This window comes from Elgaria multicarinata, chromosome 3 (genome assembly GCF_023053635.1).
Source record: "Elgaria multicarinata webbii isolate HBS135686 ecotype San Diego chromosome 3, rElgMul1.1.pri, whole genome shotgun sequence".
NCBI classification, from domain to species: domain Eukaryota; kingdom Metazoa; phylum Chordata; class Lepidosauria; order Squamata; family Anguidae; genus Elgaria; species Elgaria multicarinata.
The window spans coordinates 93824265-93845663 of NC_086173.1; the positions used below are offsets into that span (position 1 = coordinate 93824265).

The following is a 21399-nucleotide window of genomic DNA, read 5'->3' on the forward strand; positions in this document are numbered from 1 at the left end:
CCCCTCTGGCCTTTGTACTGGGAAACTCAGTACCTACTTAAAATTCTCTGCAATGTTGTCCCCAGATACAGGAGGGACATTGGCTGCATCTAAGCCTGTAATTTCAAGCAGCAAGCTGGAGCGTTGACTTTTGAGCAAATACATTTGAATAAGTTACCACCACAGGCTGGAATCTGCACATTTGCATTCCTGTGTTGATCTTGATCCAGGTTAAGTGTCTATGAATCAACAGAGACCCAACAATGGGCAAACCGAGAAGTCAGATGAAGAGTGAGTAGGGGTAGCTACAGATAACCATGTTGCACAGCCTTGCAATGGCCATGCTGGATGGCGGAGGTGGTAATTGTAGTCCAACTCCTCTAGGGGGTACCAAGTTGGAGAAGGCTGATTTAGCACATGGCCACTTCCTATAAAGTTACTGCAGTGCATATGCAGTCATATGGTAAGTCAGTTGATAACTTCTAGATAGTCACTCAGTAACAGGTCCAGAGTATAAGCCACAGCTAAAAAACCAGACTCAGATGAATCTTGGGGCCAAACCAGGCTTCACGCAGGAGGTCTATGAACAAGATCTTCTGGATTGGCTTTGTTTGTTTAATTAAAAGCAGCAGTGAGAGGTGTGTGTAATTTGGACTACTGCTGTTGCACTGAGGCAAGAGGGTTAGCCAGTATGTTTTCCCCCATAACAGGCAAATAGTAGTTTTAGTGAGAGTCATTAGATCAAAATCTTCTTTCGCCCCCTCATGGCTGCTTTTGCATTTAAAAGCAACAATATGGGGATCTTTGAGCAGACGTTTTAATACCCTCTGGTTCTGCAAGACCTGGGATAACTCTCAGTGGAAGTGATTACGGAAGGCAGATGTAAACACAACAGTGCTTAAGAGTGCCCATCTTGAGTAGTGCCAGAAGCCTGCTTCTCAACCTGAGTTTCATGGAATGTATAGGGGCTTGAACCCTTATACAGTAGCGTCATATTGAATGGCCTGAGATTAAGTTCTTTCTTTCTTCACTGATGAGCCATCAGAAGGGGTGGAGGAGGCAACTCCTTGAGTGTTAGATGACCTAATTTAGTCTGTGAAAGATCTGAGTTGCCCCTCTTATATTAGGAGCTTTGTAAACTTAGCTTGACTTCAGAGAGGCTTTTGAAGAGGCCCATATTGGACTCTAGATGTGGTGGATTCAGGTTGCTTGAGACCTCCTAGACCAGGGGTGGATGAACTTTTGACCCTCCGGATGTTTTGGCCTACTACTTCCATCAGCCCTTTCCAATATAGCCAATGGTGAGGGATGATGGAGTTGAAAGCCCAAAAATCTAGAGGGCCACAACTTGCCAACCCCTGTCCTAGACAGAAGCAGGCACTAACAGAAGGGTCTTGGGGTCAGGTTACATTATTAAGCTTGCATGTTCACTGTAGTGATTTTAGAAGTGGAGACTACTCCTGTAATCATTTGCAGTACATAATAACATTGTGTCACACAAGGTAGAAGGAGCTTGTGTTAATAGTGAGCAGGACTTGTTTGGAATCAGAGTTCAGCACCGGAGTTTGTACAGCGAAGCGGACAGGCTATCCAGCCTCGCCTTAGATTCTGTAGATAGATGACGTCAAGAACCACTGCGAAACTCCAGATTTTACAGAAAATGAAGCAATCTTGGATGATTCAAAGGGCATTTTCTTCCAATTCTGTCATCCTAGAAATTGGGATATATTTGAATACGTCCTCTCGAGGCAAATAAATTAATATGCCCTTCCCAAGCCGACAGACAGCTGAACCATCAGTCCCATAGGGAATTTTTAACACCTTTTATCTTTCTTCCTCCTGCCTCAGTCCCAGGAAGAAGTGTGTGATTTGCTGCATGCTGCTCCCTTCCAAAATATTTTGCCCAGGGTCTACATCAAAGGTAAGGAGTGAAGAGATGGAGAGATGTCAGTCATTATTCCCAGAGATGTGTAACACCTATGAAGTTGCATATATATATTATATATATATTTGCGATCAATAAGTTTCAAAGAGCCTTAGGACTAGCCAGTGATTCATTGACCTCAGCTTACCAGGGGGCTCACTGAACATTTCACATGAAGTGGTCACGTTGCATAACCTTACAAAAAAAAGCAAAACCTTTGCTTTTAAAACAAGACCCTTTTACAAGTGTGCTGGTGCCGTGGCTGTAATCACAGTCCCTTCTTCACAATGCATTACATTGTTTCTCTTCTGTCACACCGGTCCCAGAGATGGATAATGGTTGGGAGGTGACTCTGAAATGCTAGATTTTTTTTCTTTTTGCTTTCTCATTTCACTGTTTGCTGCTCGCTTAACAGAAGGAGAACGCTTGGAGGTACGCATGAAGCGTCTCGAAGCCAAATATGCCCCACTTCACCTGGTTCCCTTAATAGAGAGGCTGGGAACACCACAGGTAAGGATGACATTAAAACCCATGTTGAGTGGGTGACCCAAAATTTCACATCAGGAGCTCTCCACAGTTGTCCCTGAGCCACAATAAGTCGTTCCAGTTGTTGCTTGGATTTCAATTCTACATTGTGTAGTTTGTCCACAGTTACTTCATTGTTACCAAGCAAAATTAGATTATCTTTACTGAGGCTCTGTATGTAGTGTGTGCAATGGTGTCCCGTTATCCCCCTGCTCACTAAAGCAAGATAAAAAGGAATCAGTTTGTGCATAATTGTCCTGATACTGTCACCAGAGTACTTCATCTGGATTTTACCCACAAAGATGTTGAAGCCTTCCCAGTTCAAAGCCACCACAAAATCACAAACGTGGCAGCCATGATTAAAATCCTTTGTCTTGCCACCATCTCAAGGAAAAGGACCCAGATGATCATTATGACAAGTTTTCCACTCCCTCACATGGTCACACTTGCCATATGAATTGTGGTGATGAGATTGTGAGTTTCTCCACCCCCTAATGAAATAAGTAGCCGAGGTCTAAGGTACTTCTGGATGTGTTCTCCTTTCCATTATGCATTGTGTTTGAAAGCCAATTGGATTTGAACATTGTCCTGGTATGCATATAATGCTCTGCCAGGATTAGTGTCCCATGGATAAGTTTCTGCAAGCCTGAGTGAAGCCCTAGGCTCTACTCCCACCTCCTGCATGGCTGAGAGGAGGAATTAACCAGGATTCAGTTTCTATGGCTAGTCATTACATATGAAGCAGGAATTGTGGTTTAAGACAGACTCTGGTCTACTAAATAATCACTTTTTTAGTTGGCTTTAGTTGGCTTGTTGACTAGAGCTTGTTTCAAACCATGTTTTTGGCTCATATGTTTGTGTTTGCAGCGGCTCATCCCTGTAGCACTAAACCATAGTTTAGGGTTACATGCAAACAGGGCTATGTGGCAAGAAACTTTTGTTTGCTGCCAAGTTTAAATTCAACAGGGAGCTGCAAACAATCCTGATTCCCTGATGCGGGTACTACTATAATACCCATGGTCTGGGATAGATGGTTTGGCTTCACGTCAGGCTGATGACTTTCATTGCTTTACAACTTCAGGTTTTCTAAACTGCTGAAATGGTGGCACCATTCAAAAAACAGGATGCTGTCACTGAGTTTCGCGGTTGTGGGGGAAACATTGGGGGAATGGCAGTTTTAGCACTATAGAGAACCAAAGCTGGCCATTTAGCTGGTTTGCAAGGTAAATGTGACCTTTTTAGTGCCTTGTAGTCACTGTGGAGCACTGAAAGGGTTAGCTTGAACACAAGCTCAGTGTAATCCTTGTAGCACTCTGGAGTGGGTTGTCACTGAATTTCAGCAGCAAACCACTTGGAAACAATTATTTTTATAGGGCACCCCTTGGACTGTGCAACGTCCTGTAGAATGTATGTAGCCTGCCAGGGAAGCCGGGAGAGAAGGAGGCAGGACAAAATGGACCCAGACCTCCTGTAGTTGCCAACCTCTGCTCTAAGTAGATAATTTAAAAAAAATCATTACCCATCAACCTTCTGTAGATGGGGCAAACATTCCATATAAGACGCAATATAGAAACAATATAATCAATGAAACAATTTACATATTTCCTATTAAATCATTTTTACATGATAAATTCATTCTGAACTTTATTTTGTTGGGGACAAGATAAAGCAAGGTTGCTTGAAGTGCAGAAGAGGATTGCAATGTGATTATTTAAAGGTGTTCCTCTCTCTTCAAATTCAAAGAGACTGTTTTGATAATATTCATCTATGCGCTTGTGTGTTTTTGTGTATGTAAGGCTTAGCTATCTGTCTGTCTGACAGTCCATCCACAATCTGGAGTCTATTCGCTTGTCCTATTAGTCTCTGATCAATTCGTGAGGGAGATTAGAAAATAGAGCAACAACTGAGGCAAATTTGAGCATTCCTAGTTCTCCCATTTATTTCAGTGAGAGATATGTAACAATGTGCTTAACTCTTCAATTGAAGTCAATGACCCCGTTCAGACAACACACTAAACTACAGTGGTTAAGCATTTTTAGCTAAACATTATGGCTTGGTATGTTGTGTGAACTATTTCTAACCATGGTGGCTACATAACCATGGTTTAAACATGCTCACTAAACATTTACTGCAAAAGAGTTAGCAGCCTAACTATGGCTTAAGATGTTGTCTAAACAGGCTCAATGGCAGGCAAGAGGGCTTAACTTCGGGTCAAACACAATGTGATGTGGGAGATCTGTGATCAAGATCTCCCATGGTTGGTTGGTTTTTTGCTTTTAATTCATTAGCAGTCTTGCATACCTATGCTGAAGACTGGAGAACTGTCTTCAGCACCAAGGGAGAAAATGTTTAGACCTTTTGTAGTTCCCTGATTTAAATGCCCCCCCCCCCCCAGGTTTAAAGCTGCAGGTATCTCTATATTTTCCCACAGGGCTCATGGCAGCTTGGGAAGGGGGGAGGTTAACACACACACTCCTCCCCAAGTGCTACATCTGTGATCTTCAAAACAGTTGCAGGGCGCTGACAATCAATTAACAACAACTCAGTTGCAGGAGAACCCTGATCAAACATTTCCCTCATCATACCTTAGGTTTTAGGCTGTATTTTAGGGATGTATTTTGTTCACCCGTTGTTGTTGTTGTTGTTGTTGTTGTTGTTTCTTTATTAGACTTACATCCTGGTTTTCCTTCGGAAAACTCAGACCAGCTTATATGAGGCTCTGTGGTCTTCCATCTAATAACTTCCACTTCAATAAAGCTGCAGCACCAGACACTCCCATGCCATCTACTGGGAACCAGTATAAGAATATTTCTGATCCTAATACACAGAAATACTTTCAGATACTTTTAAGTACTTAGTTATGGAAGCTACTACAAGTGTCCAAAAGATACTACAATCTTCCAGAAGCCTCTCTCTGCAAATAGATCTATAAATCAAGTAATGTCATGTGATGCAATTTTGTGTTCTTATGTGCATGGTGCTTAGCTAATTATTAGGGATGGGCTTTGGTTTCAGCCCAATCTAGAACTGAATCAGGCTGATTCGGACAGATTTGGGAGATGTCCAAAGTGGACCAAATCTGAACAGTGCTGAAGATTGAGGATTCAGAGGGACACATACACAGAAAACATGTCTCCAAAAATTGATACATTTTCCCCCATTCTCAAGATATGAAGAAAACACCAGGGTGGGGAGTAGGAGTAGGAAGTATAGTTTTGTGACTGACAGCTCTAGCCGAATGGTTTTAGCAGGGCTTTTCAATCCCAGGGCTATGGGAAAGGGATGTCGAAGTAATATATGGCAGGTCTAAACCAGTGTTTGGTGCTCTTTGCTAGTTCTTTTTCCCAGGAGCAGGAACATTAAAAGAGTTTTGCTGGAGCCTGCAACACCCGGAAGGATGTAGCATTGGATGCTTATCTGGAAAATATTGGATGTTCTGGTCCTTCTGCCTCTGCCACAGTATGCTTCACATCCATCATAACTCTGAAGGAGTTGCACCCATTCTTCTGAAATTTTGCAGGTTTCTTGCCTAGGGAAACTGTAAAGCAAAGATGCTGAGCCTCTGGACCACAGGCCTAATTTGGCCTGCAGAGCGTCCACATCCAGCCCATAACTAGCTCTCAACACAGAGAAAGGCAAAATGAGCAGGGCGTGGGATGATAACATCAGTGGACGTACCTGTACCCACCAACATCATCTGGCCTGCAAAACACCTGGTGGGGGGCAATTTGGCCTCCCACCAAATTTGCATCTGCAAGGCTGCTTTTGCATAATGCTCCTTTGCATCTATTGATCTGAAACTTTGCAGGGTTGTTCCCCTCATAAGGGACAACATTCCGTGCAAATTTCACCAAATTCTGCCAAGAAATAAAAACATTATTGGCAGTTTCCTTTTTAAAAATAAAAATGTTAAAGGCATATAATACCAAAAAAACCAAAAAAAACTGCACTCCTGTGCATTACTTTTGACGGGAATATTCTCCTCATAATTGGCTTCTACTCCTGCATATTTCATCTAGGTCTGACAAAGAGGAGGGGAAATACAGGCATAAAGCTGTGGATTTCTGAATCAGCATTTGGAGCCAAATCTAAACTGGCAGCCTCTGAATCAGTCCGAGCCAAATCAGGCTGGTTTTCTAAATCATCAAATCGGGGTCTGAACCGAAGCTTGTAATTGGTGCACTAATTATTCATCCATATTTCTGAGTCTATAAGCTCCTGGATAAAATCTATTTTATTATAAATCTATTATAATAATAATCTATTAAATCTATTTTGTTCATAAAGGAAACTAAACAGACAATCCAGGCAATAGATTCAGCAGTATGGACAGACACAGTTAAGCATTACAGAAAAACACAAAAATTATAAGATACCTGATTTGACAAAAGTTACTCTCACTGATGAACACTGTAATTAATTAACAAAGTAAAGAGTGTAGCCCTATTTTTCACCAAGCCTGATGTCTGAAAACAGAAGTATGCAGTGAGCAAGCAATAAAAGGCAAATGGTAAAACAGGAAGTAAAAAAAGATCATGTTTATAATATTTTCCTAAAGAGCTAAGCATCTGCACAGCATTTTTCTTTCTAGACCATCATATATGGACATTGCTGATGATCAGCTCGCATATATACTTGTCCCAACAGTCCTCATCCTGTGCTGAAGAAATGTCCGGGTGGAAAGATGCTGCCATTGGACCGCCACATGTGCACTCGCCTCACAGGTTATGCACACTGGCAGCTCCCACTCCTTCACCATGGGGAGGGCATCATGGTTGGGCTGGATATGGAGATGAACAAGCCTAGAGTGAGATGCATACAGATGCTCTTCACTTCTTCATAGGTACAGGAGTCTTGGAGCTTGTTGCTCTGCACCCAGTTACTCAAGTTTAATAGGACAAGTTAGTTGCTCTAGGCCAACAGATTTGGGGGAGGGGTCCCTTTCCCTTTCACTTCTAGTTTAATTGGCCAATTTGAGAGCTACCAGTGTTTCCCATGACAGGGCAGATGTAAGCATGAAAGGCAGACACACATGTCTCAGTACTTGGGCATATATGCCATCAGAAACAAAACCTATCTTTACATTTTACATGTTCACTGTAAGGTAAACCAGTGGAACACCAGTGGCTAAGGTTTATGCCACTGAGGATATTCACTCAGAAATTCTGTTACTAATTTTTGGAAATATTTGAAGTTTACAAATCTAGAACCTGAAAAGTTTTTCTACAATAACTTGACTTTCTTCCCTTTGCATTTGCTGTCAGTTCAATATTAATTCCTTTTCTTCTCTATTAGAATGTCCTTGTAACCTTAGCTAGCAATGGTAGAACTCCTAAATTCAATATTTATCAACTGAAATAGGTTTTGGTTATAGTTAAGACAGGATCTTATCTCTGAAGCTTTTTAAAAACTTTGAGAGATATTGATACTAGCTGATGGGGCCTGCATTTAATGTATTAGAGAAACTTGTGGCAGAAAAGAAGAAGCTAAAACTAATAATGTCAGATTTCTGGCCATGACATTGCCGGTGAAAGGAAACATTGTGAAATTTAACAATGCATACAAGTAAAGTGGCATGTGTTGTGCATACCTGTTCACTTCAGGGCAAGCTTCCTACATTAACCAGGATGGAAGGCTTTGAGATAAAGAAAACAAACAGTCTTGTGGCATTTAAGTCTAACAAATTTATATTGCATAAGCTTTTATTGGCAATGTCCACAAAAGCTAATGCCAGAATAAATTGCTAATCTTTAAGGTGCCGCAAGACTCTTTTTTGTTTTTGCTGTAACATGCTAATAATACAGCCACCCTCCTGGAAATGGTTACAGTTGTCATAAAGAAAGACATATTATCTGAGGATTTGCTTCACAAATGGAACTCATTGCCAGGCAGAGATTTCAGTGCTGAGGTCAGTATTGTGTACACATTCCCAATCCGCTTGTACAAAACTGCCCCTGCAGTGAATGGGGAAGTCCTGCTCACATGGGAGCTCTGTATGATTGACCATAGAGCCAGAACCTCTAAAGTGCCTCCATCTGGGCACTACAGGAGGTCATTTAGGAAAAAGTGATTTGCCATGTCTGTCATGTATAGATGGAGGAACGTACTGAACAGTTTAGCCAGAAAATAGCCTGCTCCCAGGGGAAATTATTATCTTTATTGGTTTGATGCCAAACTGAACCTTCTTCCATTACGGGAGTATAGATCTTACAGGAGTGCAGTCACTTGAGGGCATGAATGAAAGGAGGGATGGACTTCTTTAGAAATCCTATTTGGAAACCTTGAGAAAATTCACTCAAGCTTCCAACGGATGAGTATAAGAATTTAATTCACTTGTTTTGTCTTGAAATTTGTTACTCCCTTTTAAGTTTTCTTCTTGTTCAAGAGGTGCCTTGACAAGGTTGTCATTAGTCAAGAAGGACTGCAGAAGATTATCCTAGAAGCTCATTACACCTCCCCCATTGCCACAGCTGCCATTTGAGGAATGTGGTGTATTTATGTAGCTTTTAAAACAGCAACAACAACAACAAAGTTTTAAAGAAGTTGCCAGCCAGGAGAGATGATAACAGTAGAATGGGTACTGCAAATCTTGAATTCAGAAATGGCCTTTTGCTCAATATCTGACTGGTATGATTCCTTGAATTAATAAGTACAGATGCCAGTTATTTTGATGAACCTTATTTATCTACACTGTCAAACCTACATTTGACTACCACTTTTATAGATCCCTGCTGCCCAGTCATATGCATAATTACTCCCACCGAGTTCAGTGGGATTTTCCCTAGAGTAAGTATATATAAGATTTCAACCTAAGAGTCTTTAATATGCAAGAAGTTTGCATCTTTGAAAATACAAAAAGTAATCCTGTATTTTCACATCCATAAATGATTTCCAGTATGTGATTTATCTGCATGTATTGTTTTACTCCTGGGAAAAGGTTCACTAGAATCACACTTTTCTATATGGCCTCCCAGTTTTATTCTGTGAAGGAATAACAAATACGTCACTCCACTTGATCCATCTCAAGAAACCAGTATTGAAACAATTCCACATTACATGCTAGATTTCCAGCTTTAGTTCACCATAAGGAATGGTGGATGAATCCTTAATTGGGAGCGTTGGCATTCTTAATGTAAAGATACACAAAGCTGGAGTAACACAATGAGTTGATTGCGCTGATTTTGGTGCTGCAGCATCCTCTGCAACATGAATGGGCCAAATCCATCCTGCTGTGCTCTCTGTTGGTTGCAACTACATCATCAAACGTTAAGGTTGAGATGACATAGCTGTATGGTGGCTGAAATGCCTTTAGCTGTTTCCTGTGCGGCCCCATCTCATCCTGCCATCCTGCCTCCCATTCCTGTGCTGCGTATTTGTATTCTCATCATATTATTTACTGTTCTACATCAAATGAAAGTGTAACAACTTAATGAGTGCAATTCTCCAGGCAGTGGTCCCATGTAACCCTCATTCATTTCAACGTGCAAAAGAGTTATACTCTAAACACGTTGCCCTATTTATATTGTACAATGTGTGTGGGAGGAGTTCTTAGCAGTGAATTCTACAAAACTGAGTGAGTGGAAGAATTGATCATTTTAACATTTTTCTTCAAAGTTACCTTTTGATGCTCTAACACACAAATTGGACAGAAATCCATTTTCCGATTTATTTATTTTTTAGTCAGTCCTGAATTTCTAGCCAATATAACTAAAATGTGTATGGAAAAAATACTGGAACCCTACCATACTTTTTCATGATTTTCTCTTTAGTATCTGTCTAATTGTAAGGTTTTCATAGGAATTTGCATTCCTGATTATGAGAGTTAAAACTTCTATATTTAACCATAAACATTAGATCATCCTAAACAGCAGATAACAAATTACTAGTATGGATGTGCAGATTTGGATTAATAATTCACAATAACCAGTTGTTATTAACAACACTCTAACAAATAGGCACGTAAAAGACATGATCATATGTAAACTACATTGTGCAGCAGTTCAGCCTTCACTACAAATACTGCAATAACAAAGCACCACTGCAGAGCAGTACTTGCAGGCGAGAATTAAGTATGCAGAAACAACACAATGTGCAGGAAATCCTGAAGATAAAAAAAAAAATCCTGGCAGAGAAGCACATTTCAGCTTCCCTCTTCCATTATGCTATTGCTTTCCAAAGGTATCCTTGAATATTTGGATAAAGTAAGGATACTTTGGACAACTTCCTCCTAATCTAAATAATAAAGTAGCTCAATGTTCTCAGGCACAAACTTTAGTTGGATTTTAATTAAGGGCAAGGTATCTCCTACATTAAATACATTACCAAGTGCAAAACATGGGGAGGGGAGGAAAGGTTGATTCTAAAAGGAAGTGACATCTTTGTTGTTGGCCTTCTCTTCCTCCTCAGCAAATCGCCATCGCCCGTGAAGGAGACTTGCTGACCAAGGAGAGGCTGTGCTGTGGCCTGTCCATGTTTGAGGTCATCCTGACACGCATTCGGAGCTATCTTCAAGACCCCATCTGGCGTGGGCCTCCCCCGACCAATGGCGTCATGCATGTTGATGAGTGTGTTGAGTTCCATCGGCTTTGGAGCGCCATGCAGTTTGTATACTGCATTCCTGTGGGAACCAATGAATTCACTGCTGAGTGAGTTGGCCTGTTGAATTCTAATTAACTTGTATTAAAGGGTCTTCACAGCCAGAAAAGCTGTAGTAAATCTACGAATGCTTCCATACTCAAGATTTGGTTCTTCATGGCTGAATGTGGGCCGCTTTACTAGCTACTAGACTCTCTGCCTCTGGTGACAGTCTTACATCTTGGGGGTAGTTGTTGAATCAGGAAGGGGCTCTAGGATTCCCTAGCCAAGTACTTTATCCTCTAAATGACTCTGGCCTATTTGGTCAGAGAACACAGGTGTGCACTGGCTTTCATTGTCCTAGCACAACCTTCCCATATGTGTTGGACTCCCATCATCGCACAGCCAATGGGGTGCAGGATGATGGGAGTTATAGTCCAAGGTAACTTGAGGTTGCCACATAGGGGAATGCTGTACTAACTTCTGAGGACATTTACTCATATACTCTTATTTGCTATTACTTTATCTCAGAATCAAACAGCCAGGAATTCAGAGAACAAGCAACTCAATGATATCACGTTGGCTAATCATTCTCTAAATAATGTCTACCCTGCCACTTTCCCTCTAGGCAATGTTTTGGAGATGGTTTGAACTGGGCTGGCTGTTCAGTCATAGTTCTCTTGGGGCAGCAGCGTCGCTTCGATCTTTTTGACTTCTGTTACCACCTGTTAAAGGTGCAGAGGCAGGATGGAAAGGACGAAATAATAAAGAACGTGGTAAGTATGGAGGTGAACATAGGAACATAGGAAGCTGCCTTAGCAGGTCAGACAGTGTCGATCTAGCCCAGTATTGTCTACTGTGGCTATAAGAGCTCTCTGGAGTTTTAGGCAGATGTCTTTCACATTACATCACCTGAAGTTTTCTTATATTGCATCTGACTAAAGCCCCATCTAGCTCAGTATTGGGTACACTGAGTGGTAGCAAAGGCTCTCCAGGGTTCCGGTCAGCGGTCATTTCCATCTTTACCTGGAAATGCCAGAGTTTGAACATGGGACCTTCTGCATGTAAAGCATGTGCTCTATCACTAAGATATGGTACCACTCCTAGAACAGACCCTCGCTTTCCCTAAATACAGCAGATTTTCTTAATGATCAGCAATACACATCTAGAGTTGCTAGGATTCTGTGGATGAAGACTGTGTAGATGAGAGAAGGGGAACATCTGTAGCCCTCCAGATGCTGTTGGACTCAAACTCCTATCAGCACCAGCCAGGATGGCCAATGGGCAGGGATCGTGGGAGTTGTAGTTCAACAGAATCTGGAGGGTACTAGGCTCCCCATGGTGGGGGTAGAGGAGATCAATCAGCTGGCATAACAGTGAATGACAGTTCCTATGTGACTACAGAGAGTAGGATCATGAATGATGTGGATCTCCTAAATGCACACAAGGCAGATGCAAGCTGTGATGGCCTTAATGAGAAACCTAGGATGTACTAGGAAGACTCAGCTGGGAAACAGTTTCTGTCTCTGGGCATTCAGGAAAAGGAAAAGGATTAGGAAAAGGAAAAGGATTTGAGTGAGGCGATGACCTCTTCCCATTCTTCTGAAATTTGGAGGAAGGCGTAGTTCCCAACAGCCGGCGGGGGTGGAGGGTTGAGGAGATGAAACAAGGTTACCCTGTCCCCAGTGCCTTGGTCACAAAACATAAGGGGCATACATTACGAGATGATTGCTCAACAAGTATAGTGTTGCCAGTGCTTCAAAGCAGTGTGCTATATAACATTCACTTTGTCTAAATACTTGACCCTACTTATTTGTCAAGTCAAAAAGTTGGCTTTCTCAAGCTCCTTTGCTCACCCCTAGTCTATGTATTTCCACAATGTGTGGCTGTCCAGGTGTTTTGGCCTGCAACTGCCATCAGCCCTAGCCAGCATAGCCAATGATAAGGGCTGATGTAGGCCAAATCATCTGGAGGGCCACAAGATGCCCATTCCTGGCATAAACTGAGGCTATAGACATGCTTGAATTACATTTTTTGCTGCCAATAGATATTTAGGGGGTAAGAAGTAGGTAAAATATATCAGAGCATTTACCTGAGGGAACTATAGCAGCTGTTCTTTGTGTCTTCTTTCAGCAGCAGGCTAGCTGTAGAAATGGAGGTCAATCATTTCATCCCACCTTGTCTTGTTTGTATTTTCTTTTCATTTCCAGCCGCTTAAGAAAATGGCTGATAGGATCAGGAAGTACCAGATTCTGAACAATGAGATATTTGCCATCCTGAACAAGTACATGAAGTCAGTGGAAACAGACAGCTCTACGGTTGAACATGTGCGTTGCTTCCAGCCCCCCATCCACCAATCCTTAGCCACCACCTGTTAAGTGATCAGTGTTGGGAATGCAATGTGAGTGTTTGTGTTTTTCCATCTGAAATTGGTGAAGAAGAAAAAGAAGAGGTGACTAGAGCCCAACAAAGACCTGGAAGGGAAAACCGAAGAACACAGGTCTGGCAACAGTGCAGACTTGGATGGACCCGCTATACAAAGATGCATTTTTCCTAGAAGGCCCAGTTTGAAAGCATGTTATTCTGTACCTTTCTGATTGGTTTTACCCATAGCTTTGAAAATGTGGTGAGGAGCAAAATGTGGTTTTTCCCCTTTCATTTTTTCTACTTTCATCATGGCCCAGAACCACCCAGTCAAGCACAAAACTCCATGGACTTAACAAGAGTCATTGTTTTGGGGGTTCCAGATAAAGCAGCCAGTGTTTCAAAGTGTTGCTAATCTTCTGCTCGGTGAGGAAGAACAACCTTCCTGCTTTGATATAAAACATTGTCTTCATTATCTGAGTGTTTTTAAACACTCCGAAATAATGTGTGTGTCCCTTCACAGATGGTGAGGAAATGTTTGATGGAACCAAGCAAAGAAAATCATGTTCCTTTGTCATCATTGTCCATCTAGGAATAGACTGTTTTGTCACTGCCATGCCTCCTTATGCCTTCCTACACTTATTTAATCTTGCTAAGTCAAATTCATGATGTCTGAGGTTATTTAAGCAGTGGGATATTGACAAGAGAGTCTTCAGATTTTGTGTTGACCGTCATTGCTTTGATGGCCTTACAAAGTCTTGAACCATTTCTTGTTAACTATAGTTTCACCTGAGCTAATGTGTGTTTCTCAGGTTTTAGCATAAACAGCCAGGAGAAGAGTCAAAAATTGTAATGGCCCGGAGCCTTGATTAAGTTGTCAGGTCAAGACACCAGTAAATTATTTTCAAAATGTGGTTCATGCATTTAACTCAACATCTTTTTTTTCCCTTTGGAATACATTCAGTAGAATAATGAGATCAACCAGTTTGCTTCTATATTCTGGGGAAATACATGACATTTGGTAATTAGTTCAAGACTACATATCCAAGCTTCTGTAAAGTGGAAACAAGATACACCAGATGTGACATTGTCCTTGCTTTGTAATAGGTAGCAGCTTATTTTCCATTAAACAGAAGTTTAAAAGCTCCCTGTCATCATTTAGAACAAAGGAAAAAGGTAAACGTAAGAACAAATCATAGAGTTGTGGATGCAAGTAGACTCAAATGTCACTTTCTTGCAACTCCTTACACCAGATTAGACCTCCTCCTGCAAATACACCTCAAAGAGATTAGCCCATATAGTTTAGTATATTACCCAAAGGAGGCAGAAATAAGTAAAATACCCCACACAAGAGATAAGGGGCAAGTTTAGAAAAGACCAAGCACTTCAAGCAAAGAAGCCATGCAAAAATGCTACAGAGAAATGGAACTAAGAAATACGTCACCACCCTCTTGGACCTGGTGAGAAAATCTTCCCAGGTCTAAATAGGATGTGAAATTAGACCCAGTTTAGCACATGTTTGCCCAAGGTGGTTACCCAAATATAACCCTGTGTCATGTCATAAAGATAGTTACAATCTTAAGAGAATAATTTATTTTTGAGTCTGTTCAGCTGCCATTCATCATGAATGTTTCCCTCCCTATGGTGACTATTTAGGGAGAGAGATTTTAGAATGGCAGTCCTCTAATATTTTGATTGTTCTCATTTCATTCTCTGCAAGGAAAGGACAGTGTCCTATTTCCTTTCTTATTTGCTGTACAGATTTCAAAATTAAGCATTAAGAAATATTTAAAATTCAATCAGTGTTCCTCGTTAGACATTAAAGGCAAGGGCACAATGCAACAGAAAGCTCTCCTGTGTAGGCCGCAATAAAATGAATGGGAGTGGTGCATCACTGTGGTGCTGTTCATTTCATGAGGGCTTGTTCAGGAGAACTTCCTGGTAGATTGTGCCCAATACCATGTTAAAGTTAAGCCTGCTGCAGTTCTGATGGGGGTGTTGTCCTGATTATTTACCCTGATAAAAGTAAAGATAGGGCCTCTTAGCATCAGGACAAATCGCAGAACATCCAACAATTGCTCCAGCTTTCCTCAAACTTGTTATTCCTTATCCTGGCCAAGGCAGCTTTCACCCATTTAAATTTTTGATGTTTTAATCTGTGGCCTTCCTTCCTCATCTCACCATGAAGCCGGTGTTTAATTGCTGGTGTTTGTTCATCACCACACGACAAGGACAGCTGCTGTTATGAAGCCAGAGACTACGAACACTCATGACGGAGCACATGAAGTAGAAACACCTTCATGTCTCCACTTGAAGAAGAATGTTCTGTCTCAAGGACCATGTAATTATTAGCAGCACCATGTAATTATTAGCCCAAAGTATATTCCCTTTTACAAATTCCTTTTCTTTTCATTTTAAAAAAAACCTTACATCTGTTTTTACAGTAACTGATGAAATATTCCTCTATAGAACAGGGTAAGCATATCTGCCACTTATGGGTCCTGACGTACTGTGCTGTAAAATACTTCTTGTACACTCTAATATGGAATGAAAGGAAAGCTCAGAAAACATCTGAAGACTTACTCAGGCAGGAACAATAAGCAAAGGGTCTTAGAGTGTGAACAGGAAAGAATTCTCTCTTATCAAATCCCACCCTAAATTTCTATTGAAACAGTTGGAGTACTTCAGGATTTTTGTGTTACCAGTGTTGCTTTAACTTCATTATCTTTATATGCCCTAGTAGCTGTTGATTTACAAAAAAAAGTTACAAAGCTGGACCAAAAATTCCAGGGTCATATTCTGAATCCATCTAATGAGATAGACAAGTCCACTGCTCTTCATTTCTTCTGGTGAGTAGTTACCAATTTTTTTAGCATGGTAACTACTCACCCAAGCAAGAGACCACAGGTCTAAACTTTGAGGAAACTACAAAAATCCAGAACAAATGCCACCTGAAGCACTTGCTGTAGAATCAATGTTACATTTTGCGTCTTGTGTTCAGTAGAGGAGTCAGCAAGGCAATCATAACTCTAATAATTCTATGAAATGGATTTGTTGAGATATACTTTAATGACACATTTTCACACTGTTACTACGCAGGGGTCCTCAATTACACCATACTGAGGTTGATGTTATTTGTGAGGAAATTCCTAAATGTTATCTACAGAAGTGAAAGGTAAGATAGAGTTTTGCTCAGGGTAATAATCCTAATCATTGAATGTGGGAAAATTCAGGGTAAGTTTAATGTATTTCTTAGAGGATTTTTAAAAGAATATATGTCCAACATCGGTCCCTCTACAGGGAAGTTTTTGCTCTAGGATTTTTGTCGACTGAATTCTTTACTGCGGCTTCATAGTGGCCTTTATTGAACATTTTTTACGGGATAGTTCTGGCTGCTCCCTGTTTGAACTACACAATAAAGGTGCTGTCAGGGAGTGAGCTGAAGGACCCAAGTATTCCCCCATGCCCAAATTGTGTGCCGAGACACACTAGAGTTCCACAACAACACTGCTCACGTGCCACTAGAAACATCTTAAATAGTCCTGGAAGTCCAGAGTGCCCCACACAGAAAGGAGGCTGCTGATGCATCTCTGTATGATCCACTGTTTTTCTCTAGCCTTCCAATCGGCATTCATTGCAAGAGGACATCTCTGTCGCTTCTTTGATTGAGCATGCATGGATCATTCTATCAGTCCCTGTGCAGACATACAGCATAAATTCTTGCCCTCAGAGAGTGCCCAGAACAATGACTCATACAGAGACTCAGGGTAGAGATCCCCTGAGGGCAGGTAACCCTTATTCTTACACACTCAAAAAGTATCCCTTTGGGCAATGCAAGTGTGAAGTGCTATTCCCATGTTAATTCAGAAAAAAAATGGTGTTCCTCACTAACCAGAAGTTTGGGAAACATTGATCTAAGTACAAAGCCTGGATCAGTGAGCCATAACTTATTCCCGGTGAGTGGGGGAAAGCAATGATTTGAATAGGCTAACAACAGGAACAGGAAGGGTTAAACAGCCCCCCATGCACCACTGCTTTCCCACTCTTAATTGCAGCCTCTCAGGCTGCTTTTTAGTAAAAAGCAAATGTTCAGGTGGGCAGGCAGAAAGAAATATGCAACTGCATATACTATGTAGTTTATTCTTAGTGGGATCTAGGAAATCATAAAGATATGTACCATAAGAGAAGTTCTGGAGCAGTCTTACAAGGAAAAATCAATCCTGAGAGCAGAGTCCAGAGTTCTTCAGCAACAACAATGTAAAGCCATGGTCCCTTTTGGCACATAAACATTCTGGTCTGCTATCAGTTTGGCTTTAGTGACTTGGCATAAAAAAATGAACAAACTCTTATGCACTTCAGCCATGATCCCTTTCCCAACAGCACTTGTCAGAGGTATCAATGATCATATTAATTCCTCTACTCCTCTGTATTACTCTGGTTTTAACTGATATTTGTTGGAGGATTTTTTTTTTTTAAAGAAAGTGTTTAAAGAAAAACTTTGCATAATTCTTCCAAATGTACCATATTTGTATGAAGAATCATCCAGGACTTTTTGTACAACAAATTTACATTTATTTATGGTGCAGTATATTTACAGTAGTGATCAACTATGGTGTCTGAATTATTGAATCATATTTGCTATGCAGCGGAAAATGATATATATATATATATTGTTTTGTATGTTTGGTTCTTTCATCAACAGAAGTTTTTCATTTCCATTCAAAATGCTTCTGTAATGTTAAGACACCTTGTGTGTGGTGACATGATGACCTGTATTGCAACTTCCAACAATGTGTACAGCAAAGCTGGGATGAATCTTGTTAACAAGGAAACAAATAAAAATTAAATCATAAATGGTGTGAACAAAGGGGCTGTAGCACATGTGCTTGCATTGGTTTGGGATAAGAGTTGAATCAACCTGAATTGGGACCATTCAAGTCTCATTGGTGCTGCAAATTGAATTGGGGATTCAAATCTTCTGTGGCCCTAGCTAGACTTAAGGATTATCCCAGGCAAATGGAGGGGTTGTCTCTGCCTGCTCCCGGTATCCCCTGTGTGTCATTTGGATGTACAGAGATGATCCTGGGACGATCCTGGAATATAGGCCTGGTCTAGCCATGGCCTGTGTTGCTTTGCCCTGTTTCATCCAGTTGCCACAATACCGCCAATTTCATGTTAGTGCCACTAACTTCTTAATGGGCTTGGGTTGTTGGATTCTAAATGGTGGTAAGAACACATTATTATTATTATTATTATTATTATTATTATTATTTATTTATATAGCACCATCAATGTACATGGTGCTGTACAGAGTAAAACAGTAAATAGCAAGACTCTGCCGCATAGGCTTACAATCTAATAAAATCATAGTAAAACAATAAGGAGGGGAAGAGAATGCAAACACAGTGGTGGCATCGTAACATTAATTTAAACAATGGCAGCAATGGAAGACAGCAGATAGGGAATGCCATCACCACCAAACTTTCCTAATGCTCGGAGATCCAGGCCTCTGGGCACAGACTAAAGGCATAATCTAGGTATCTTTTCACAGATATTTATACAACTTGAACCATGGGTAACCATTTGCTTGGACAAAAGTATCCAGATACCACCAGTACTTAGGAAATGGTACTGTATGACTAGTTATCACTGGCGTTATAATACAACTGGTATTAGCTCCTGTAAGAGAATGCAACCATGACAAGTATCTCTGCTAGTCACTGGTGGTGGCCCAATGATGGTAAATTACTCTTTGTTGAATTTTTCTGACTGCTGATTTACATTACTGTGAATGTCAGAAACTGGAGATCAACATTAATTTCTTCTTCGTGGTCTCTGTGCATCACACCCATGGGCTCTGCGCCTGCGCGAGCTCGGCTTCGGAACTTTCAAAGCTTAAGATAATTTTAGGCGGGAACCCTCCCCCACGCTGCACTGCGCATGTCTACTGGGTTCCCGCCTACCGTTTCAGTTTCTTTTTGACCGCCATTGTGGCAGCTTGTTCTTCGGGACTTCTCCTCACTCAAACGCTTTTTCACTAAAAAAAAAAAAAAAGTTATTATAGTTAGATTTTTCCTGTTTATAGTTAAATAGTTTAGATAGTTGATAGCGCACGAATTGCGCGTTCTCCGCGCCGCGTGAGGCGCGTATGGCCCTTAAGGCCCCATTTAGAAAATGTGTTAAGTGCGCAGCAAAACTGCTGCCAACGGATGGCCACTCCCTGTGCTTGATCTGTCTGGGAGAGCAACATATTCCTGAATCCTGCCATCACTGTATGGCATTTACAAGACAAACTAGGAAACATCGTGCTGATCGTCTCCGCGCGGTTCTTTGGGAAAAAACCCTCCTCGCAATAGACGGCGCTTTGGCCCCTACAACCGCAATGGATTCCGCACCAACTCACTCATCGACTCAGAAGAGTCAAACGCCAGCACAACGCTTGGATTCTCCAACTCCAGGCCCCTCTCTGTCGTTGGCTACAGCAAAAAAGATTTCGAAGAAGGCCCGTACGCCAAAGCATGGTGAATCGCATAAAAAGAAGAGAAAACGCACCTCAGGGGAGTCAATCACTCTTGAGCCCATTAGGATCAGTGCAATGCTACCACCCCCTCCGCCTCCAGCGTTCAATTCACTGGCTCCCTCTCGCACCGAGCCCCCGCCACCAAGTGAGGCTTCCGTGCCGGCGTCGACATCGAGGCATACACTATCGATGTCGGAGGGTGAAATACGTGACCCTACTCCGCCAATATGCGGGGAGTCAGGGCAATTACCGGCTCAGAGCTCAGACTATAGATCCCCTCGATCTCGTCTGCAGACTCTATCCCCGAGGCATGCTCCTCGTTCCCATGGACGTCAACGCTCAAGAGACAGGTCTCGCTCCCCACGATCGGTCCGATCAGACTCGGACAGGGAGTCTACCTGGTCAGCCCCCAGACCATATTATGGTTGGGGCGATTGGAATTACTTCAGACCACCGGACTACCACTACTATTATGACTGGCAGGGCTATCCCCCTCGGTATCATCGCGAGGGACAATTTATGCCGCCGCCACCAATCTCCCGGTCGGTACAGCACTCGGTATCGATGACCGCCCCCCCGGCTGCTCCGAGCATAAACCCGGAAGCGCCGAACGTAGGCATACAAACAACCTCCGAACTCCGCAGGCCTCAATCACATATTCCCACCCATACCGTGGGAGCAGGGGATCGAGAGTCTTCTTGCTCTCCGGACGAGGATTACCAATCAGACACGCTGTCAATCTCGTCGATAACCCCTTCCACCCCGTCTCCCGAAGGAGCGGTAGCAACCGGGGAATCCTCATCCCCACCGGACGATAGAGGGCACTTTACCGAAAATGTCCAAAGGATGGCACAGTCTCTAGGCTTAGAGACCCATCAGACTATAGAACATGTTAAAGACCCTGTTTTTGATGCAGTCCATTCAGAAATGCCGACCTCAGTAGCGATACCCTTTTTGCCTACCCTTCTGCAAACGGCCAAGCTATCATGGAAAAACCCGTCGTCTATGCCGCCAACAGCTAAGAGACTTGAGAATATGTAGAGTCCAGGAACCAGGGGTGGAATTTCTTTTTTCTCACCCACCGCCGAACTCTGTGATTGTAGAAGCTTCCCAGGGTAGGTCGCAAAGAGTTCACTCCTCCCCTGTGGATAAGGAAGGTCGCAGGTTGGACTTGCTAGGCAGGCGTTTATACTCTTCTACCGCCTTGGGATTAAAAGTGGCAAACTATCAGGCAGTAATGGCAAGGTACCAGCTTTTTCTTTGGGAAAAGATGGGATCCCTGGCCGACCACCTCCCAGAAGAGCACAGAGAACTTGCCCAAGTCATCCAGGCGGAAGCCCAAAGAATGGCTAGGCAGCAAATAAATACTGCCCGTCACCAAACTGACTGTAATTCAAAGGCGATGGTGGGAGCAATTGCTCTGCGCCGCCACGCCTGGTTACGCTCCGCAGGTTTATCCCAGGAGGCTCGTAAAAGAATCGAGGACCTCCCCTTTGACGGGGAAGGACTCTTT

General features: G+C 42.1%; 1 protein-coding gene across 3 annotated transcripts in view; it reads left to right on the plus strand.

Annotated features, from left to right (window-relative positions):
- Nucleotides 1–15739, plus strand: part of CYFIP2 (cytoplasmic FMR1 interacting protein 2) — a 68101-nt gene extending 52362 nt beyond the window's left edge. For 2 of the 3 annotated variants that reach the window (XM_063120918.1, XM_063120919.1), the window contains exons 26-30: nucleotides 1828–1900; nucleotides 2319–2413; nucleotides 10835–11073; nucleotides 11631–11778; nucleotides 13213–15739. In XM_063120918.1, coding sequence (XP_062976988.1) covers nucleotides 1828–1900; nucleotides 2319–2413; nucleotides 10835–11073; nucleotides 11631–11778; nucleotides 13213–13380 — 723 coding nt within the window. In that variant the 3' untranslated portion in view covers nucleotides 13381–15739. The remainder of the gene's footprint in view (nucleotides 1–1827; nucleotides 1901–2318; nucleotides 2414–10834; nucleotides 11074–11630; nucleotides 11779–13212) is intronic. The other variant, XM_063120920.1, reaches the window with a different exon arrangement.
- The last annotated feature ends 5660 nt before the right edge of the window (nucleotides 15740–21399 follow it).